Source organism: Carcharhinus amblyrhynchos, chromosome 7, assembly GCF_965287045.1.
Source record: "Carcharhinus amblyrhynchos chromosome 7, sCarAmb.v2.hapA, whole genome shotgun sequence".
NCBI classification, from domain to species: Eukaryota; Metazoa; Chordata; class Chondrichthyes; order Carcharhiniformes; family Carcharhinidae; genus Carcharhinus; species Carcharhinus amblyrhynchos.
In genome coordinates, this window is record NC_137330.1 from 35,462,173 (window position 1) to 35,485,999 (window position 23,827).

The 23,827-nt window shown below is 38.8% G+C and overlaps 1 protein-coding gene across 5 annotated transcripts; it reads left to right on the forward strand.

Annotated features, from left to right (window-relative positions):
* The first annotated feature begins 1,459 nt into the window (after positions 1-1,459).
* On the forward strand, positions 1,460-22,569 carry e2f6 (E2F transcription factor 6). 5 transcript variants are annotated; one of them, XM_080192130.1, is made up of 7 exons: positions 1,460-1,734; positions 2,752-2,900; positions 6,109-6,313; positions 11,677-11,835; positions 16,430-16,544; positions 17,716-17,884; positions 20,772-22,569. In XM_080192130.1, exons 3-7 carry the CDS (start codon positions 6,159-6,161, stop codon positions 20,786-20,788), a joined length of 615 nt encoding a protein of 204 aa, XP_080048256.1. In that variant the 5' UTR covers positions 1,460-1,734; positions 2,752-2,900; positions 6,109-6,158; the 3' UTR covers positions 20,789-22,569. The 5 variants fall into 5 exon arrangements, with proteins under 5 accessions (XP_080048256.1, XP_080048253.1, XP_080048254.1 ...); XM_080192127.1 differs by lacking the exon at positions 2,752-2,900; XM_080192128.1 differs by lacking the exon at positions 2,752-2,900 and having other exon boundaries at positions 20,775-22,569.
* The last annotated feature ends 1,258 nt before the right edge of the window (positions 22,570-23,827 follow it).

Here is a 23,827-nt window from a genome sequence, read left to right on the forward strand (position 1 = left end):
TATGAGGAGAGGCTGAATAAACTAGGCTTGTACTCGTTAGAGTTTAGAAGAATGAGGGGAGATCTCATTGAGACATACAAGATGATGAATGGGATGGATAGGATAGAGGTGGAGAGACTCTTCCCGCTCAGAAAGGACAATAGGACTAGGGGGCACAGCCTCAAGATAAAGGGGGGGCGGTTTAGAACGGAGTTGAGGAAAAACTTCTTCACTCAAAGGGTGGTGAATCTCTGGAATTCTCTGCCCGTTGAAGTGGTGGAGGCTACCTCGCTAAATATTTTTAAGACGCGGGTTGATGGGTTTTTGATAAGAGAGGGGATTAAGGGTTATGGGGAGAGGGCAGGAATGTGGAACTGAGCCACGACAGATCAGCCATGATCTTATTGAATGGCGGGGCAGGCTCGAAGGGCCAGATGGCCTACTCCTGCTCCTATTTCTTATGTTCTCCTATTTCTTATGTTCTCCTTGCTCTTGAATTTTATGTCCCTATTAATAAAGGCCAGAATCATTTATGCTTTATTAATTGCTCTCTCCGCCTGTTTCACCATGTTCAGGGGAGAGAGAAGTAATCACAGGTTAAAGAAGTGTGAATTGTCTCAAGCCGGGGCAGTCAGTAGAATTTTGCAAGCCGGGCCAAATGGTGGGGGTTACATGTAGTGTGACATGAACCTAAGATCCCGGTTGAGGCCGTCCTCATACATGCGGAACTTGGCTATCGGTTTCTGCTCAGCGATTCTGCATTGTTGTGTGTCTTGGTGGACAGGAAAGGATGTCCCAAGGCATGGTACATTGGCGAGACCATGCAGACACTACGATAATGGATGAACGGGCACTGAGCGACAATCCCCAGACTAGAGTGTTCTCTTCCAGTTGGGGAACACTCAGCAGTCAAGGGCATTCAGTCTCCGATCTTCGGATAAGCGTTCTCCAAGGCAGCCTTCAAGACTGGCCCTGCACAGAGATATTTCCCCCAATTTTGAATCAGTAGTGTGGCAAGAATGTAAAACTATCGAGCATAAAGACATAAAATAGATCATATTTCATAATCGAACTAGTTGAAAAATGAATTCTTCAATATTTACCATTCAGAATTACTGGTCTAGAGTAGTTAACGCTGGTTGGCCATATTCTCTGACCTTACTCTCCTGTCTCCAACCTATAATACTTTCTGAAGTTAAGAAACGAATGTTTAAAGAAAGTGGGATGGGGACACATTTTTAAATTCTCCGCGGTTTCTCGCAATGATATGCAGGAGATTGGACTTTCAGCTCCAGGACGATCCCTCCAGTCCAAGACAGACCAAAGAAGGCAACAGAGAACCAACAATCTGCCACCGGCCCAGCGCGCCAGCAATGGGCCCGGAGCGCATGCGACTCAGAGCGCCGGCAACCGGCCCAGAGTGCATGCGCTGGGACATAAGGGTGGGCGCGGCGTGTCTGCTGAGCATGCGCGGCACCATATTGCCGTTTGTGGTGGAGGGAACGGGAGGCGCGGATAGAGAGAAATAAATAAGAGCTAGGGTAGAGAGAGGGTGTGTGGGTGTGTGTGGGGCAAGGCAAGGCAGGCGGTGAGGATTCGCGGTGAGTGCCGGAACCAGGCGTCAGGCTAGGGGGAGGTTCGAGCTGTGGCTGGCGGTTGTTGCCGGCCTGAGTGAGTGGCCGAGCTCAGTTGGATCACAACACAAGGCCGGCATGGAGGAAGAGGGCAGACAGGCAGTCACAACAGCCAGACACTGTGAGTCTTACTGAGCCCTGGCAATAGCCGCATTGTCTGTCTGTCTGTCTGTGTAATCCCCATCCTCTGTGTATTAAACCTGACTAATAACATTTGATCCATCCTCAACACCAAGATGGCACTGCCCCCTGCCCCTCCCTATCCACCCACCCCGGCTTCCCTATGATTTTTTAACCTGATTTTTTTAACATGGCCGATCTCCTATTTTTAAAAAATCGTTATCCTGCTTTGCTTAAAAAGACGAATCCACGTGCACGTGTAATACGCTGGCATTGTTTACCTTCGCTACAGTGTTTACTCCACCGTGTAATCAAATCATGGCAAGAGTAGATTTCCATTGAATTACATGCGAAAGGGAAGTAGTCTGAAGTCCCAGATATGGGGAGTGGGGCTGGGTTGTAGAGATGTGTACAATGCATGGATAGATAACGTTTATTTGAATCTATGAGTTCTGGACTTGGTCGTAGTAGTACACGCTGAGTTCCCACCAATGTGTTTTGCAGAGTAGCAATTACCTCCATTTACGATTTAGTACTTTTTTTTGTCAGGATCTACTGTGAATTGGTGAGATTTTCAAATGCTGGAATTTACTTCAGTTATTTGGGTGCAAACAAATCATATCTGAATACATGAAACAAATGTGCCTACTGTTAATTTTGCATGCCCTTTACAGCCACTTTTCTAAAAAATCATTCAAGGGATATGGGCTTTGCTAGCTTGGCCAGTACTTACTGGTCATGCCTAATTGCCCCTGAGAAGTTGGTGAGCTGCTGCCTTCAACTGCTGAAGTCCATGTGCTGTCGGTACACCCAAATTGCTGTTAGGAGAGGGAGTTCCAGGATTTTGATCCAGCAGCAGTGAAGGACTGGCACAATGTATTTTGAAGTCAGGATGGGGAGTGGCTTGCGTGGAAGTTGCAGACAGTAGTGTTCCCATATATGTACTATGTTCTAGTTGGTAGTGTTAATGGGTTTGGAAGGTGCTGTTGAAACATCATTTTTTTTTTGTTTCCTGCAGCAATCTTGTAAATGATACAAACTGCTTCTGCTGCTGTGCATTTGTACTAGTGGGAGTTCTTGGATTTGGATGAGCTGCCAGTCAAGTGGATTGTATTATCCTGAATGGTGTCAAGCTCCTTGAGTGTTGTTGGAGCTGCACTCATCCAGGCAAGTGGCGAGTATTCCGTCACATTCCTGACATGTGCCTTGTAGATTGTTGACAGGTTTTGGTGATTCAGCAGATGAGTTACTCGCCACAGTATCCCTAGCTTCTAACTTCCAACTTGATCTTGTAGTCACAGCATTTGTATGATTAGCCCATTTCAGTTTCTGGTCAATGGTAAATCCCCAACCCCCCTCTCCCCCAAAATGTTGCTAGTGGGGAATTAATGTCCTGCTGAATCAAACTCAACTTTGCAATAAATTTTGTCATCAGATGCAAAAAGATAACTTAAAGCTAACATTCCTACAAATCCTTGAAGGATAGTTATTGACAGTCACTTACTGTTTTGAATTGATCTTACAGCACTTTTTTTTTGTTCTATGGATACCTTTTATAAAATTCTGCAGGAGACGCTGGAATCTGAGTTACTCTTGGCCCTGCAGGATCATGTGGGTGTGGGCAAAGTAACGGAAGGGAGACAAGCAACCATTCCAATTTTGCAGCACCTAACCTGAATCTGTAGATGGTCACTTTTGCTAGACCCAGGAGCATCTCTGAATTCTAACTGACCTGTTTTGTGTTTACAACATTCTTAGTTTTGACATTGATCACAATCCATTGTCAAGTTTTAAAGTAGGATAATTAGAAGTGGTGTTCCTTTCGGTATAAAGCACTTGCCTCAAAATCTGTAATTTTAAAAAGGGAAGATCGTAAGATAGCTGAGATGTAACTGTTACTTGAGATACCTAATTTGCTGACCTCTTCCTCTGTAAATACTGAAGCAAACCCATTATTCAGCATGGTCAACATTTCCTTATTTTCATTGAAAATGTTGTCATCAGCAGTTTCGAAACTGCTTAAATTACTCTTTCATTTAATTGATAAAAATGTTGCTTTTGAGTTTCCTTGCAAATTTCATTCATACTCGCTTATAATTCTGTTTTGCCACACTTTGCTGTTCTTGGTATCTTCCCATTCACCAGAATCTGTGTGTGATTTTATTTTTATATTTTTTCGTTTTGTGTTGTCCCTTTTGGTGCCCATGGCTGTCTTTTTTAACAGGTAGAACTCTTCTTGCCCTCTTCTTGCCCTCTGGAGGTATAAACTGGTTCTGTATCTAACATTCCTTTTTGAATACTTCTCATTAATCTTCTGTCATTCTTTACATCAATATATTTGTCCAGTTAATTGTGGACAGCATCTCATCCAATCAAAGTAACCCATACCTAAATCTGTTTTGCATTTTTCTCTGTCAAACACTACGTTGAACTTTCCTGTTACGATTGTTATTCAACAAATTCACATGCTGTTAACTAAATCTGGCTTAATATTTTTACAAAATTTAATATGGAATGTCACTTTGTGTCTGAAGCATTTTGCTGCAGAATACTTTCTCAACACACACAAGAAAATCACTTACTTTCTGACATGCTAGTCCCAATAGAAATTTAAAGAAATCCTAAATTAAAATTACTCTTGAACCCCTCACACATTGATCAGCCATGATCTTACTGAATGGTGATGCAAGCTCAAAGGACCAAACGACCTGCTTCTGCTCTTATTTCTTATGTCTCTATGCCTTTCTGATCCCTGCATATATACAATGAGACAATCTACCATTTCGTAGCTGTTATCAGGAGGCATTTATATAACAGCTACAACTGTTTTAAATCCATTTATAGTTAATTTAGCACTCTTCATTATCCCCAGATATCTCAAAGCACTCAATGATCAATTCACTACTTTCAAAATGTAATTACTGTTGTAATGCCGGAAGCACGGCAGCCAGTTTGCCGATAACAAACTCTCTCAACAGCAATGTGACAATAACTAGATGATCTGTTTCTGTGACGTTGAGGGATAAATATTGGCCAGGACATTAGTGATTACTCACGCTTTAAAATAGTGTGATTGGATCATTTTAATCTATCCGAAGGGGCAAATGGGATCTGGGTTTAACATCCCATCCAAAAGATGGTACTCCTTCAGTATTTCACTGGAATGTCAGCATTTCTTTTGTGCTCAAACTCTCGAGTGATGGAGGCGAGAGTGCTCCCAATTGAGCCATGGCTGCACTTCTCTACCTTTAAAGTCATTATCACCCGCTTACCGCATTATATCCTATCTAATCATTGAAGTGATATCATCTTTAATTACTATAGCTTCTCCTCAGTCTCTACCATCTTCTATCATTCATGCAAACCTTATAGTTCAGTATATTTAGTTCCTGGTTCTGATAGTCTTGCAATGCTGACTCAGTAATTGCCACCAGGTTATACCCTTGGAAGTTGAATTTGCAGTTGCAATTCATTCCATTTGTTCCTTATACTCTGATCAGTGCTCTATATACAAGCACAATCATGTTTCTTATTTCTATCTCATGATTTAATTATTTCTGATCTTTCAAAGTTTCCCTCTACCTGCAGTGCCTAAACCACAATTTATACTCAGCTCCTCTTATGTTTGTTTGCTCTTTAATTATTTTATTATCTTTTCCTCCTGACCCCTCCTTCCAGCCCACTTACAGTTTCAAGTCCTTGTGACTGTCATATTTATCCTTTCTCTTAAGAGCCTAATCCCAGCCCAGTTCTATTGGTTCCTGCCCAACAGCACAGTTTCTTCCTATCATAATACTGGAGCAGATTTCACATGAAAATTTATCCATTTATCTCACTGCTAGTTTGCACCTGACTTGGGTAATAATTCAGAGATTATAGCCCTTGGGGACCAATTTTAATTTCTAGGTTTCAGTACTTCAAATAGAATCTCTCACACTCGCACGCATTGGCCACAATGTGGATCAGTGACTGGATCCTGCTCCTGCACCGCCAATAAATACATTTTTCAGTCAGTTCAAAATACCCCTATAAAAATTCTTTCCTTGTTTTTAAATTGCACTGTCACCTCCCCCCTTTATCATTGTGACCTACTTCAATCGTACAACTTTGAGAACTGTGCACTCGACCAATTCTGTGTTCTTCTGGATCCCTAGTTTTAATAACTCCATCATTGGCAGCCGTGCCTTCAATTGCTTAGACCTTAACATTAGAATTCCCTCCTATAACTTTAAGATTCTATTGCCCGTCTCCTCTGAGATGCTCCTCTAAAAACTACCTCTCTGACCTGCTGTTATGTGGCTGTTCATTGACTTGTATTTAAATATTTTAGTTTTGAAAATTGAAGGTTGATTTTATTTTCCTCTTTTTATAACAGCAAAAAAGCCACGTTTTGATGTATCCCTAGTACGTCTAACGCAACAATTTATGGAACTTGTTAAGGCAGCTCCTGATGGTGTTCTTGACATGAATGATGTTGCAAGAGTCCTTGGGGTACGAAAGAGAAGGGTTTATGATATCACCAATGTACTGGATGGGATTCGTCTTGTGAGAAAAAAATCCAAAAATTTAATTGAGTGGATGTAAGTTCCTTTTTTAACAATAAATTGATTTCTTGTGTAAAATTCAACAGTATTCATTGGACGTACCTAGAATCATACAATGCAGAAGAGGTTCTTTGGCCTATCGAGTTTGCACCGACACATTAGAAGCACCTGAACTCCCACCTAATCCTATCTTGCCAGCACTTGGCCCATAGCCCTCAATGTTATGATGTGCCATGTGTTCATCCAGATAACCCTTAAAGGATATGAGGCAACCTGCCTCCAATACTGTCCCAGGCAGTGCATTCCAAACCACCACCAGCCTCTGGGTAAAAACATTTTTCTTCAAAACCCCTTATGTTCCTGTCCTTCACTTTGAACCTATGTCCCCTTGTGACTGACTCTTCAATTAAGGGAACAGCTGCTCCTTATCCACCCTGTCGCTGTCTCTCAATCTTGTACATCTCTGCTTCACATTTTATCCATTGAAAATCATGATATGTGATGCTTTTCAGGGCCCCCTGACTCTTTTCATTCCAAACTAAGCTAGAAGTTCAATTTCCTTTGCTTTAAGGCAAATGAGGCTTACAAGTGGAAGTATATTATTATTTATGGCAATGTTTTTACAATTTTATTTGCTCTGAATCCAAGTTTAAATCAGCTGTACATATTTAAGAGTTCCCAAAAATGTAATAAATACAGATTGAACACGGAAAGACGGGTAAAGCTGAATTTAAGAAGAATATTAGAATTGCAAACCAGTATTTAGGAGCCGGAGTAGACCATTCAACCCTTTTGAGCCTGCTTCACCATTTAATAAGATCATGGCTGATCTGGTTGTGGTCTGAACTGCACTTTGTGATCCAGCTTCCACTTCTTCCTGGTGAAGAGAATTCCATAGGCTAACAACCCTTAGAGCAAAAAATTTGTATCTCCATCTTAAATGGTAGTCTCTTTCTTAACCTGTACTCCTGAGTCCAATCTCTCCCACAAGTTAAAGCATTGTACTAGCCATCATACTAACCATATCAAATTTCTCCTCGTTCTTCACAACTCCAGTGGGTATAGGCCCAGTCTGTTCAACCTTTCCTCGTAAGATTAAACCCTTCACCTAAGGAATTGAGTTAAGTGAACCTTCTCTGTATTGCTTCTAATGCAGTCTTTTTTTCAATAAGGGAGAAAAACTGTACATGGTATTCCAGATGTGGTCTCACCTAGATTCTATGACACTGCAGCATAACTTCCCTACTTTTATATTTCACTCCCCTTGCAATAAATGATAACTTCCAATTTACTTACTAATCACTTTCTGCATCTGCATACTAACTTATTGAGATTCATGTACCAGGACACCCTATACCACCGAGTTTTGCAATCTCTCCATTTAAATAATATGCTGTTTTTCCATTCTTCCTGCCAAAACAGACTTATTCACGTTTTCCTACAATATGCTTCATCTGCCAAATTTTTGCACTCACTTAACCTATTTATAGCCCTTTATGCTATTTATAGCTCCTCATGACAACTTACTTTCCTAACTATCTTGGTGTCATTGACAAATTTAATTACCATACATTCCATCATTCCTACGTTACAAAGCAATGGAGTGCATATATATTTTATCATTTTATATATTCAGGAACCAAGGCTGAAACCCTGAGCTCTGGGTGTCCCTCCCTAAATCTTGCCTTTCCAAGTTGCTTCCTTTAAGACACTCCATAAATATTTTAATCAAATTTGTGGTAACTGCAATAATACTGTAGATTACGGCATATTGAATCACCCTTTTGAAGCCTCAAAGTCCTTTTTTTTTAAAAAAAAACCTCAGGTTGGCATGTATGCCAAGTATAAAATGCTGAATGTCTCATTGAGACGTATAAGATGATGAATGGGATGGATAGGATAGAGGTGGAGAGACTCTTCCCGCTCAAAAAAGACAGTAGGACTAGGGGGCACAGCCTCAAGATAAAGGGGAGGCGGTTTAGAACGGAGTTGAGGAGGAACTTCTTCACTCAAAGGGTGGTGAATCTCTGGAATTCTCTGCCCGTTGAAGTGGTGGAGGCTGCCTCGCTAAATATTTTTAAGAAGCGGGTTGATGGGTTTTTGATAAGAGAGGGGATTAAGGGTTATGGGGAGAGGGCGGGAAAGTGGAACTGAGCCTCAACAGATCAGCCATGATCTTATTGAATGGCGGGGCAGGCTCGAAGGGCTAGATGGCCTACTCCTGCTCCTATTTCTTATGTTCTTATGTTCTTATGAACTGGTGCAATTTTGAAATTGAAAAAACACTAATACATATTAAAATAATGTTTTACAGTGAATTAATTGTACAAATACACCAATAACGTCAATTAAAGCATTTTAAAATAATTAAATTCATTATTGTCATTATCTTGGGCACCTGCCATAAAGCATTCATCAAATTAATTCAAAGTCACTTTGGCTGTAGAATCACTGTAATGATCCCACTCTGGATCAGATGTGACTATTTCACTTTTCAGAAACACCACTCTTCAACAAATTACAACAGTTCCGAAGAGTCATATTGAACTGAAAATGTTAACTTTGATTCCCGTTTCACTGGTGGTGCTAGACCTACTGAGTTTTTCCAGCATTTTCTATTTTTATTTTATCTTCAGCATTATGTGGAAGTGGTTTAGTTTTTGCTGTGTTCCATGCACAGTGGCATTTCTTAATACTGTATGAAATGAAGCAAATTTTAAATTCACAGGATAGATGTGGAGGAAGTGGTTCTCTTAGTTGGGGATTCCATTGTATAACATGTAGACCTTTTCAGTGAAATTAGAAAATGCTTAGACACGTGATACAAATGGCAATTATAAATTTAAAATCTGATATTGATGGATATTTGTCATCCAAGATACTGACGGATACAGGATAAAGGTTATGGACTTAAATAACATCAGCCACAATCTCGTTGAATGGAACAGGCTGGATGGTCTAAATAGCCTATAGTTTCTTCACTCCTATGAATTGACTAACTACTGTTACCTGTGACAGTAGGAAACAGTGTTCCCTCTAAGCTGCAAGCTACACAACAAAGCAGCCATGTATGTCCTGGGTTAAATGAGGTTTTCTGGTACCCTAGCCCACATGCAAAGAACTGGGAGACTCCCCACAGCAGGAAATTAACAGGTGAGAACCAGGCCTGACGTGATTAATCAGGTGGATTGAACAGCCAAAATTCACTCATGCCACTTTCTGGAGTCCAAAGCCACACAAGCACTTGTCTTCCCTGCAACCCAACCATGAACTTCCATGTCACTTTCCTCCCAACTTTCCTACTCCCAGCTCCTCTGACTCAGTTCCTCTTCCGAGCCCTTGCTCGGGTTTGCAGGAGGGAGATGGCAAGCGGAAGGGTCGGGGAGGCATGAGTTGGAATTAAGTTTGAAAGCTATTAGAAAGCAGAAGATTTTTGGGGCAGTTAATGTCACTGTTCTAATCATTCTGTTGAAGTGGGTTATGTAGAATTATTAAAGGAAAATTGGTTCTAAAGAAATTTGACATGTCAAAAACACAAGAATATTTCTAGGGAGTTTGTTGAAAGTTTTGAATTCCAGGATCTCCAAGTAATAATGCAAAGGTTCTTGTGAGGTTATCTCATGGGGCATTTTAAATTCTGTACTTCTGAATACTATTGCTTCCTCTAGTTCACTTCTGTATGTATTGAGAGATAGTTTAATTTAAAAATGGTGAACTAGTTTATTAATTAACAATTCATAGATTTTTGATTTTTAGAAACTGTAAATGGAATAAATGTCATTACTCCCCCCAAAAGCTACCACAAAAGTCATTCTCCCATCTGAGATTCCATTGTTCTTTACCACAACTTTCTCCCCAGTTACTAGAGAGTTTCTCCCATCAAGATTCACTTAATTTACAGAGACAGCAGCCCTCTGACCTTCCAGGTCGCAAGAACCATCCTCTCTCCAAATTCAAACCCTTTACTTCTGCCTGATCACATCTGTCACTGAGACTGCCCATAGCAGTTTTAAGTAAACAAAAAATAAAAGTTGTCTTTTCCATATTTTCTGTCAATTCAAAATTCTATTTTGAGCTTGTCAGTTCGGAACAAAAGATATTAAAAACCACACCTTGTTCATGTATGGTGGAGAATCTAAAATCAAGAGACTTAAGTTCAAATGTTGCTGTGGTAAATTTAAAATTGAGTTCAGTAAGTCTGATAATTTGTGGATTTGCATATGACCTTGTCAGTTGCTAGGGGTGGTAACACTTCTTCCATACCCATGGTAACTTTTAAAAAAATATATAGTTTTTTTGTTTCTACTTGATATTAGTGCTTAAAGCAAAATTCATTCCACATGTAAATTGACAAAGTTAAGGAGAACATTATTGGAGACCTCAGGAGGAGACTAATTAGATCCACGCTTATAACTGAAAATAGTGGGGGATACTTTATTTTGACTGAAGATGGTTGGAAATGCATCAACCTTTCAGCATTTGAATGCTGAACTGTGTCATCTTTTAAGGGTGGGAGTGAACATATGGCTCTTGTTCCATAAATCGATTAATTATCCAGCACCACTCAGCTGGATTTGTCTTTCGGTTTGATGTGGGAGTGGTAGGTATGTAGGACCATCAGGTTACAGATTCTGATGCAGCACAATTCTGCTTCTGGACCAATGGCCCACAGTGTCTCAAGTACACCCAATTTTAAACTGAGATCTGGTACCTTATCCCTTAGCTTAATGGTAGAGCTAATGGCATGTTACTAGCATGATGTAGGGTGTCCACAGAGTTAAGAGAGCATTCAGTCTTCACAAGATCACAGTGCACAGTCACTTCTGTCATGAGCAGATGCATCCAAAGCAGATGAATTAGTGAGGTCAAGATCAAATAAGTTATTCTCTCTTACTGGTTCTTACCTCCTGCCACAGATCTGGCCTGATAGCTATTTTCTTCAGCTTTTGACTAGTTTAGTCAGTAACACTACTGAGTCACTCATGGTGATGGACAGTGTAGTTGCTTATCCAGAGTATTTTTGCTCTTGCTACCTCTTTTTATTAGTAATTGTTCAAAATGGAAGAGTACTGATGAATCCTTTCTTTGATAATTGTCCATTCCAACATTGTACTACTTGCAAAGCACTTTATTCCTCTTTATATTTTGTTTGTGCTTAATTCTAGCCTGTGAAATATATATAACTATGCTACCAGCTAATTTCCCTTTATCAATGGCTGTTTGAGCTTGGGCATTGAGTTTTAAAAGCTATTTAACTTTGGAGGTAATTATAACTAGTCCACTTTGTCCTTTGTCATCCTTTCTCTTCCAGTGATGCTGCTGTTCATTGTTGATGTCATAAATATTGAACTGCTGCTCTTATTCTAAAAAAGTGTAGAATTGTATTTTTCTGATTCCAGAGGCAAAAATCCAGAGGAGAAACTAGGATATGAAGCTCAGTCTCGCAAACTGAAAAAAGAACTGGCTGAGCTGACAACAATAGAGAATTCATTAGATGAATTAATCAAAGACTGTGCTCATCAGTTATACACATTAACAGAAGACAAAGAAAATGCAAGATATCCTTTTGATTCTTAAGGAAGTTGTTTCTGCATGTCTGCCTTTTTGTGGAAAGCTTTGTTTGGATAATGCTATTTTAAAAAACTGTGTTTTATAACTGCAATTGAAGCCTCAAGATGATGGGTGTGACAAATGTAGATTTTGTCCATAAATATTTGACTGGGATTCTTTATGGTTAGAAACTGTATGAAGGATTTGAATCCTACAGTTATTCCTCAAAAATAGAAACCACAGCACATTGGATAAGCTTGTTGCAGGAGTCTTCACAAAGGTAATGTGTTGGACAAAATGTAGCATAGTGTCATACTTGATTAAAAGCATTTCATTCAATTAGACTTATTGGCACTGCCAAGATTAGCTGCCTAGTCATTATTGACAAAGGAATAGGCATCTTTTGTTCAGACATGTTTCTGAAGATACTTCTAAGTCACCTCTACACGTGGATTTGATGGATGGCTGTTACCTATCACCTTTGAAAAAGGAATAAGGTCATTGGCTTCTTTGGACAGTTTGTAGCCAGGGCTAGTCAATGACTGGAATTCACTGGGCTTCATTTTTCGAAGCGTCTCACTTTTCCAGCCAGTTGTGTTTAAAGCCGACCAACCAGCTGCGAAATAGTTAGTTTGAAGGCTATGACCTGTTTCATAGTGGAGGATGTGAACTTTTTTAAAGTATAGAGGTTTATTGTATGGGAACAGGTCCTTCGGCCTAACCTGTCCATGCTGCCTTTTTTTAAACTCCTAAGCTAATCCCAATTGCCCACATTTGGCCCATATCCCTCTATACCCATCTTACCCACATAACTATCTAAATGCTTTTTAAAAGACCAAATTGTACCTGCTTTTACCACAATCTCTGACAGCTTGTTACACTCACCATCCTCTGTGGAAAAAATTGCTCCTCTGGACATTTTTGCATTTCTCCCCTCTCACCTTAAACTTATGCTCTCTAGTTTTAGACTCCCCTACCTTTGGGAAACGATATTGACTATCTAGCTGATCTGTGCCCCTCATTATTTTATAGACCTCCATAAGATCATTCCTCAGCCTCCTACACTCCAGAGGAAAATGTCCCAGTCTATCAAGCCTCTCCTTTATAACTCAAACCATCAAGTCCCAATAGCATCCTAGTATATCTTTTCTGAACTCTTTCTAGTTTAATAATATCCTTTCTATAATGGGGTGACCAAGTGTGGCCTTACTAATGTTTTGTACAGCTTCAACAAGACGTCCCAACTCTTATATTCGATGTTCTGATCAATGAAACCAAGCATGTCAAATGCCTCCTTTGTCACTGTCCACCTGTGACCCACTTTCAAGGAGCTATGAACCTGTACCCTGGATCTCTTCTGTAACTCTCCCCAACACCCTACTATTGACTAAGTCTTATTCTTGTTCTATCTACCAAAATGCATCACCTCGCATTTGTCTAAACTCCATCTGCCATTCACAGCCCACTGGTCCAATCGATTAAGATCCCATTGCAATTGGAGATAACTTCCTTCACTGTCCACTATGCCACCAGTCTTGGTGTCATCTGCAAACTTACTAACCATGCCCCCTATATTCTCATCCAAATCACTAATATAACTGACAAATAACAGTGGACCCAGCACCAATCCGAGGCACATCGCTGGTCACAGGCCTCCAGTTTGAAAAACAACCCTCTATAATCACCCTCTGACTTCTGTCAAGAAGCCAATTTTGTATCCATTCAGATATCATCCTGGATCCTGTGAGATTTAACCTTATGCAACAACCTACCATGTGGTACCTTGTCAAAGGCCTTACTAAGTCCATGTCGACGACATCAACTGCACTGCCCTCATCTACCTTGGTTACCCCTTCAAAAAACTTAGTCAAATTTGTGAGATATGATTTTCCACTCACAAAGCCATGCTAACTGTCCCTAATCAGTCCTTGCGCCTCTAAATGCCTGTAGGTCCTGTCTCTCAAAATACTTTCCAACAACTTACCCACCACATATGAGAGGCTTGCTGGCCTGTAATTCCCAGGCTTTTCCCTGCACTCTTTAAACAAAGGCACAACATTTGCCACGCTCCAATCTTCAGGCACCTCACCTGTGACTACCAATGATTCAAATATCTTGGCTAAGTGACCTGCAATTTCCTCCCTGGGACACGCTTCATCAGGTCCTGGGGATTTTATCTATCTTGTTGCGCTTTAAGACTTCCAGCACCACCACCTCTGTAATATGTACACTCCTCAAGACATCACTATTTATTTCCCCAAGTTCCCTAACATCCATGCTTTTCTCACCAGTAAATACTGGTGAAAAATATTAGTGTACATACAAGAAGAAAGTGAATAATGCCTTTATTATATTATACAGTTTTATACTGATGCTTTGGTTTTGAGGCTCTGCCAGGAGTGTCAAATTAGTCTGCTTTTCAAAGTGAGGAGAATCTTGTGGTACCTTGTACATTTTCAATTGTTGTTTTGTATCCACCTAGATAATTGACCAGATGAAAGCATGCTCCATGATGTCCATTTATCATAATATATAGAAACATGCATAGACCATAAAGCCTGCCCCAACAATCAAAACGGTCATGGCTGATCTGCTTGTGGCCTTAATTCCATTTTGCTGCCTGTCTCCTTGTAACCTTTGACTCCCTGCAGCTAGTTGTGAGAAATATCTAAAATTTGAGATAGACCCTGTGATTCTACCACTGGTTTGGATTGCAGGAATGTTGAAATTAATAGTGGGGTGAGGGGGGTGGGAACTATAGATACAGTACCAATGTAAGAATTGTAACTCCTGATGTTTTTTGTTTTTATTATCCATCTGTGTTTTGAATCTAAGGGGTAGATTTTCAGGTGGCCACTGTTTCTCAGAATAGTACCACAAGTAGGATTGACATTTTGACTGCACTTCTGTGTAGTTTTTTGGGGTGGGATAGGAATGAAATCTTGTAGTGGTGTTGTATCAGCTAATGCATTCCTATCTTGAGTATTAGCAGTTCTTGTATTATTCCAGTGAACGCCAGTGCCAAGTGCTGAGGAGGTTTTGTCGTACAGTGTGAAAACTAGCACAAGAATGATTAATAGCAGTATTATTCCAGGCAGTGTTCTTATACTGCATATTGGGTCAGATATGAAACAGATGGAGCTCATCATTAGATAGTGTATTTGGCCTTTCACTATTGGTGCTGGTTTAATATCCAGCCCATTGTGATGGAATGAAAGTCTCTGCTGTCTGAATACAGATTAGGAAATTAATTTGAAGTCTTAATCCATTTTTTTTTTGTTGCAGTATGTCTACAACTACTCTAATAATGCACAAAAATGATAGGCCACAGGAATGCCAGTGTAAGAAATGGAAAATGTTATGTAATCCGTTCTGGGTGCTTGTAAGGTTGAAGCTAAGGCACATTATTGGACACCTTCACTCTGTATCTGGCTGCATTATATCATATTATAGAATCCCTATAGTGCAGGCCATTCAGCCCATTGAGCCTGCACTGACGACAATCCCACTCAGCTTCTATCCTCGTAACCCCACATAATTACCCTGTTTATTTACCCTGACGCTAAGGGGCAATTGACCAATCAGTCTAACCTGCGCATCTTTGGACATTGGGAGGAAACTGGAGCACTTGGAGGAAACCCATGCAAACTCCACATAGTCACCCGAGGCCAGAGTTGAACCCGATTTCTGGAGCTGTGAGGCAGCAGTGCTAACCGCTGTGCCATCAAGCTGCCCATCTGGGAGTGTTTGCTGACTGTTCCATCCCTAGCACAAACAATAGCAAACTACTTTTTCTTCCATTAGTGCAGTAAAATGCATTAAATATATTTTGAGAGAATGGCATGGGGAAAACAGAAAAGGTAGCCAAAAGTGAAATTGAAGAAATGGGTTTTAATGAGGCCATTTTGTTATGAGAAGTGATGAAGCAAGATTGGAAATTCTTTTGGTACAATCCCCAGTGTTGAAAGACACCCCTATTCCATCAACATGACATTTTCTATTCCCCACAGTAAGCCATAATTTGGCCTCAATAAAATTGACAACAGTGGTGAGTGAAGACTTTGCACTGATGTTGCAGTAGGGCAAGGGCCATGCAGTGGCCCAGACATAATGAGTGGAGAGTGTGAGCTGACTTGTGGGAGTAGAGTGAGGCCATGGGGAAATTTATTCATGAGGAGCAGTCCTCAGCTTGGTGAGTACAATCCCACTAAGTGGTTGTGTTTTAAGTGTATTTAAGTTGTCTCAGCATCTAAAGGTATTGGTATAATTAGCTTTAAAACCTGTTGTGGTATTAATTCATTGTTTTGCAATAAACCTGCATATAATTATGATACTTGAAAAAGCAACAAAAGGATGGCATATTAATACTGTTTTTCCTTCCACAGATGTTATCAGACCTCTGTTTTTCCAGCATTTGTTTTATTTCTGATTTCCAATGGCCACAGTATTTTGCCCGTGATGAAATTTGAATTTATCTTTAATTGTAGAAGATTTCAATATGTACTTTCACATAGAATTTGGAAATAAAATATGCATCAGTGTATCACTAACATCCCTGTATTTTCCATACCTTGCAATCAGTTTAACTTAACAAAGGAATACGCTAGCATACGTAACTTATCAAGACATACGCAGCCTGCAAGCCTTCGAGGAACAGATTGTGATTGCAATCAAAGCTCCCCAAGAAACCAAGTTGGAAGTACCAATTCCCAAAAAGGTAAGATGCAAGTTAACTGTTTATTTCTGGCATATCTGTTGTGGGAGATCTCTGACTACACTTGTAAGCTAATTGTTGAATTACCCACTTAAAATGGAGCGTAGCCACTGATTTGCTGTCCTGCATTTATATCAGCTGGCTAAGAGAAACATTTTGCACCAGACTGCGAACCCTAACTTTTCAAACAGTTAGAGATGAGGCCCAGGGAATGGATTTTTTTTAAATTAATGAACATCTCTCACAGCTTCTAAAAATTAACATTAAATACTTTTTATGAAATTGGAGTTCAAGTATGTTGATGGGCTGGTGCGGGTGTCTAGAATGGAGATGCTTTGTTTTCAGAGGATAATGCAAACTTATCAAACGCCGGATCAGCAACTTTTAGTATTTTTTTCTGTGGTTTATAAGACTTTGTGAGAAATTTCATAGATGTGTTGCTATCATGTTTTTCTTCCTAAATAACAACTGAAAAAGTAAATGGGCTGGTTCAACATATCGACCTAGAGTTTCTGATCCTGAAATTTGCCAAAGCATCTTAAGAGTTTGAGTTTTAAGTGCAGGGTATGTCGAGCATAACATAAATGTCTACAATCTTTAACGTTTTTTATAAAAAATTGTCCTGGAAGCCAGTTCCACCCACTTCACCCACTGAAGTAATGTACACAGAGTGTCTGTCAACTGTGCCCATTTGCAACTGTTTTATAAACCTCACCAAATGACTATAGAAGTGACTAGTATAGAATGAAACTAATAAATGGTTCAGTATAGTTTATTGAAATTTTCAAGTGATGTCAAATCAGGTTCACCTCAGCTGGTGGACTAGATATTTTACTAAATGCATTTTTTTTTCGTGATATGCTCACTTGCACGTGTATTAATGAAACTGCAACAGGTTACCACTCTTAAATATACCAAATTTATATTTTTAATATAGGGAAGTAGGAGAAAAGCTTCTATCATTCTGGTTCATGGAAGATTTTATATTTGCAATTGAGCGGAAAATTGAACATGACTTTATTTCAGAAAACCAGCACAGTTTTTCAAGTGCAATTTGCACCCAAATTCTTGAATGTGCGTTAAGTGGAACTCTATCCACAATCTCTGTATTTTGTTAATATTTGCACTTTATTCCCTTTCAGAATTCTTTAAAAAAGCTTTTCTGTTTGTATAGGAAACTATCCAGGTTCATATAAAAAGTACTGAAGGACCAATTGATGTCTTTGTATGTGATGTGAAAAACCTTGAAGAACCTCTTAAAAAGGGTACAGAGAGCAAATCCAATGAAAATAAAGAGATCTCTGCAGCTACAGGTGACACAGCGGCATTGCCACCCGATAAAGGTGAAGCTGCTTTATGTGTGACTTATTGGATGGAATGAACAAAATTTTACCATTGGTGCTGGTTTAAATTTTGATTGCTAGGTTATGTGGTGATGGTAGAAAACTTGTTTTGAAATGCTAAGTATATTTTATGAATTTTGACCAAGTTAGCTATAGTAGATGAGATGAGAATATACACAGAAATTAGTAAGTCACTTAGTATTGCCATTTAAAACAACATAGCCAGTGTCATAATTCATGCCTATTGTTTTTTTTCATGGAACAAAAGATTAATTCCACTGGAAATGTTTTAATTTGATCAATTTTAGTCACGTTTTCTCCATACAGTTTGCCTCAGATGCAATTTAATCTATGTCATAACATCCAGTTTCTTGAAGGAAAAGGTAATTGCCTGCAATGTACATACCTAGGAATCATCCAGCTTACTAATAGTCCTGCAACTGTACCACAGTCCAAGAGTTTGATCTATTGTACCTTCATTCCCTGTGCTGAATATCTGTAGAATGCAGGAATTTTATTTTACTGGAATACAGTTATACACATGTTTAACAGTGCTCTTGTTGAAGTAAATATGCTTGAATTGAGGTAGAATGGGTTGGCAGGCAATTTTATTATGTCAATACAGCCAAGCCTGATGCACCCTTGATTCAACATCAATAAAAATCTGCAATTAAAAATGTAAAGATGAACATGTCAATTGTTGTATAAGCCTATCTGGTTCACTAATGGCATTTAGGGAAGGAAATCTACCTTCCTAATCTAGTCTGGCCTAAATGTGATTCCAGACCCACAGCAATGTGGTTGACTCTTAACTGCCCGCTGAAATGGCCTAATAAACCACTCAGTTCAAGGGCAATTAAGGATGGACAACGAATGTTGATTTTGCCAGTGATGTCCACATCCCACGAAAGAATTTTTTAAAAATTATGTATGAAATTCAAACTGGAATCAACAGTGATTAGGAACAGGAAGCATGGCTGATGTTAGACTTCAGTGGTTTCCACTTGAAAACTCTATGCTGCAGTTATTTTGAGTTTTTAATTTTAAGATTCATTTTAAAATAGTGTAATTTCAACTTAGTTTCTTTCAACATTGAGTTTTAAACTTGATATCATGACTGGCTGCCCACTTTATCTGCCATTTTCAAGTCTGAACTATTCAGTTCTGGTTCCTTTTGCTAGTTCTCCCTGCTCATTACCTTTGCAAAATTGTTTTTAAGGCCATTATAGGGCTTAATTGTATTATGCTCCATTAATATTTATTGGGTTTTAAGAATTTTTTTATTCCAGAGCAATGACTTGCAGAATTATTGTTTCAGGGTATTTTGATACAATTTAGTAGATCTTCATTGTCATAAATAGGTTAATTGTAAGTCTTTATTAACTCTTTGAACTATTTGCAAACATGCAGTATAGGGTTCAAGCTAGGAGCTACCTCCATGTTTGCTGGTACACATGGCTTTGAAAACACTAAACTTTCCCTAGCTGCACATCACTGGGCAGTACTGTTCTAAGTCGTACATGAACCCAAGTGTGCCAGACCCTTGCAATACAGTGCTATAACATGCTAAAGAGCAGAACCTTCAGTGTCCAGTTATGGCATATCTTGCTGATCATTGGTCAAACCCTGCTTATAAGGAAAGTAAAGGTGTCTTGTGAAGACACCTGATGTCTTTATGAATTACATAAAAACAGTTACAATCCAGTTTTATTATATGTTACCAAGAATTAATAATATGGATTTGCACAGGTCAAAAATATACTAATATGAAAGATTGACAGATCTGGTGAGTTTAGTCTTGGGGGAAAAAAAATGAATTGCCAGAATAGCTGGCTTAAATTAGTCTTTGTAAATATTTTAATAGATGAAAAGTGCATCATGAAAAATAGCAACAAACTTAGATTAACTTTTGTAAATGTGTACAGTAAGCATTTTCATTTACTGTAAAAACTGCAGACAAAACAATTTTTTTAAAACATAACTAAAAGGTTATATTTTTTCACCCCACTACTACAGAAAGCATCATTCCATATATAATCTGAAAAAGCTACAGTTAGTTTGTTAGAATAAAATCTATTTCCCACTCTTTATGCCTATCTCTGTCACTTTACCTTTCTTCTAGACTGAAGATTTTCTTTTCCCTGCACTGAAACACCAAAGTAGCTCTGTTGCAAACATGAGTCTGTTCTATTACATGCATTGTTATACCATTTTTAATTTGGGTGTTTTTGTCCTCAGCGTTTTCTTTAATTTCCTGTGTTAACTGAGATTAGTTTTTTAAAAAAGCTGAAAGATATAAGAAAATCATTGGAATCTTTCCTTGTTCATATCACATATGAAAATTGACTCCCCTAAATGGCTGTTTTTTTTAAAACCATATTTACCTTATAGGAAGTCCTGTTTTATGTTAATTGATTCCTAGAAAAACACATGATGTAATGTTACATTATCCAGTTATGTAAAATTAATGTCATAAACAGGGTTGTGTTCCTGGGGAAGGCACTTGTTTATACCTTGCAAGCCACTCATGACTAGCATTAACTGACTCTATGTTCAAACTTCACCAGTCTTTCTTAAGATCATCCTACAAACTCCTAGACTTTTGCTGAATAAGCATTAAATTAAGAGGCGTGTGTTGTTGAGTTTGTTCAATTCAAATAGTTAGCAGTCTTTCCATGTCCATCATAATTCCATTCTGATTATTTCTACTTAAAAGTAGCTAAAGGAGTTGTTAGCTTACCAACTTCTATATTTTATTGGTGTTTTTAATCATTGCCTGTTGTTGCTGAAATGTCGGAAGCTCTGATGATATTCCCTGCATGTTTACTTATTTCAGAGAGCTTTATAATTGCACTTGAAGTATAACTTGTTTTCTCTTATTTTTCAGCAGAAAGCACTTCATAATCACTGCCTCTTTGGCTCATTATGAATGAATCTTATGGGTAAAATTAAATAATATCACAACAATTCAAGACATCCAAGATGGTGAAGGGAGGGAACTACATGGGACTTAGATGGGACCGCCCAGGCATACAGCGATATCACTGCGAATCAGCAACTACATAGTGCAAGTGCAGGGAATGTTAATGTGAGGACATCCTGTATTATCCCAACATTGCCAAGACTACCATCTTGGAATATGTTTTTTAAATGGAAAGGTTATTCAGTTGATAGGTTAATGAGTGCTGCATTAAACCACTGTGTTTTAATGTTTATTTTGCTCAATACAAAGGATAACTGTTCAGAGAATATCTTTAATTTAGAAGAAGCCTAAAGACTATCACACCGGTGCAGCACATTGGGACACCAACATGCTGTTGCTTTGAAATGCCCTCCTTTCCTATCACCCCTCCCACTTTTATATTGACTATTTATGAATTCATTCTGCAATTCTGAAGTGAGGTGCCGATCCGAGAACAGGCAATTCTCCCAAGAGGGAGTGAAAATAGACAAATTACCACTATGCAACTAGTCTACCTTTTCATGGTTGAGTCAGAACAACAGTAATAAAGGCTACCTTTAGGTTGAAACCCCCAGTCATATTTGGCATTGACCATGGTTAGCCAATAAGGAATGGGAAATAGGAGGGATGTTACTTGAAATTTTAAAAACATTTTGACAATGTTAAAATCAAATATATGACTAGATCTCCATGTTATGTCGGGTACATTCCCTTCATCCAGTACCTCATTTTGTAGTCTGAATAACTTCCCTTGTGAGGCTCAAAGCCCTGTTACTTCTGTAATTAGTAGAGTTAAGGCCAGAGGAAATTTGTGCATGATTGCTTTTGGAGATGCTACTGAAGACATTAGCACTGCCAATTTGGCCTTAAATATTCAATTCCTCAAATGGACAAAACTCAGAAGCAGTCTGTTGTAGGAGGTTATTTGGGTTTCCCAAACTTTCAAGTGTAGCAATCATCCTTGCTGCTAAAACTCTTCCCAAGGAACTCCAGTCAGCACTGGTGTCATTCAGATTCACAAGACTGCACCAACTATCTTCCCTCCTTATCTTATTCTGTACAAAGTTGATTACTTTTCCAAAACCCATAACTTTAAAGGCTTAAATCGTTGTATATAATACAACGGGGGGCAGACCTGATTTATATGCATTTGTCTCAGGTTTTTGCCCAGAGTGACATAGTTTCACACAACACAGGAGGTAATTTTATGCACACTTTAACTATTTTTTCCTCTTGTGAAGGTATTAGGTTTCTCCATTGCTAATGCCACAGATAGTTGATGAGAACTGTCTGGCTCCCTTGTGGTTTAAACCTCAAAGGGCAAAGATTGCATGGTCTTACCTCAAACGTTCCTCATGTTGTAACACTACCTTTTTTTTACAAACTGGGATGCTTCTTTTGCAGATGTTAACTTGTGTTATGCTTATAATAAGCAGAATTTCTGTCACATTACAAAATAGGCAAGTTACAGTATTGTGCATAAAGCCTCAAAACATTTCACACTTTGTCCATCAAATGAATTGTAATTATGCCAACCTAATTTATCTGGATGAACTTCCTCATTTTTAAATTTGACTGACTTATGACCCAGCCTGCCGTTAGGTGATGCAAGTATAATTTAATGGTTTTTGAGTCTGTTTTTTGTACTGATATATCAATACAAGTAATATGTAATGTGTTTTTTATCATTTCTGAATTGTGTAATAAAATCATGTACTTGGTATCTGCTGCTTTTCTGTGAAGTAACATTATTTAGGACTTAATTGACAGTAAGAGCTATATAGTAATTGCTGACGCGTCAGGATAACTGCTAGCAATGAAATCACATACATTTGTTCATTCACTCATATGCTCTGTCCAAAGGCAAATGTTTGGTTTTTGCCTGCTGAGCAGTATTCTTGGCAGTTTCACTGGTGGTTTGCCATTGCTTTCCATTCTTGGGGGCAAGGTAAAGAGGTAGGTCCGAAGTCTACCTCAACTGGAATAGGAATTGAAGCTGCACTGTTTATCCTGAACCTTAAGCTAAATGAACTAAACTCACCCCACTCCCAAACTTCCCATAGGTTGTTGATATTTCAAGGAGGAGAGGGTTGGTTGATGGATATAAAGCCTGGGGGAGGCAATAACAGATATACTCAAGCTCGAGAGTCATTTAACAAGAGAAATTGGCAGCCTCTAGGTGAAAGGATGTAAAGTCACTGACTAGAGATAACCAGTTATATGCCCGATTACATTTTCTTTCCATGCAGTATGTTATCTTATTATTTTTTTGAATTTTTGAAATGCTACTCCTTTATTCACACCTATATTTTCAAAACAAAATTGGAACTCATACAATTAGCTAATAAATGCAGGAATGAAATTAGAAAATTTTTGTTTAAAATTGTCATGCAGTCCTAAGGTTACTATATTTTTGTCCAAGTACTAACTGGTTTCTGATCTTTAAAAGCTATCATTGCCTTCATGTAATTACAATATCACTGAATTAGGAGTTATTAAAGTTACCCCCTTGGAGTTTCATGCATAGTCTGTTGGCATCACTGACTTTAGAAGTTTCTAATATCAAATTACATGCAAGTTATCTGCACAACTAGTTAGCTTGGGGGCAATGATCTTCTGTTACTGTCATGCAGACTTGGTGTCAAAATCTTAATACACAAGCTTGTCATTTCTCTTCAATCCCCATGTTTTTATGATGTTCCTATCATGAAGTTGACATTGTGTTTGCCTTTCATCAACACACTTAGGAAAGCTGCAGAGGACATTGGAGAGGGTGGAGAAAAGGTAGATGAGAACAGGCATAATTTTAATCTGCATATACATTGGCCAAATAAAATTAGTACCATAGAAGAAGAATTCCTGAAGTGTGCATTGGATAGTTTTCTGGACTAATATGTTGAAGAACCAACTAGAGAACAGACTCTCCTAGACTGAGTACTGTGTGTAATGAGAAAGGAATAATTGGCAAATATATTCTACTT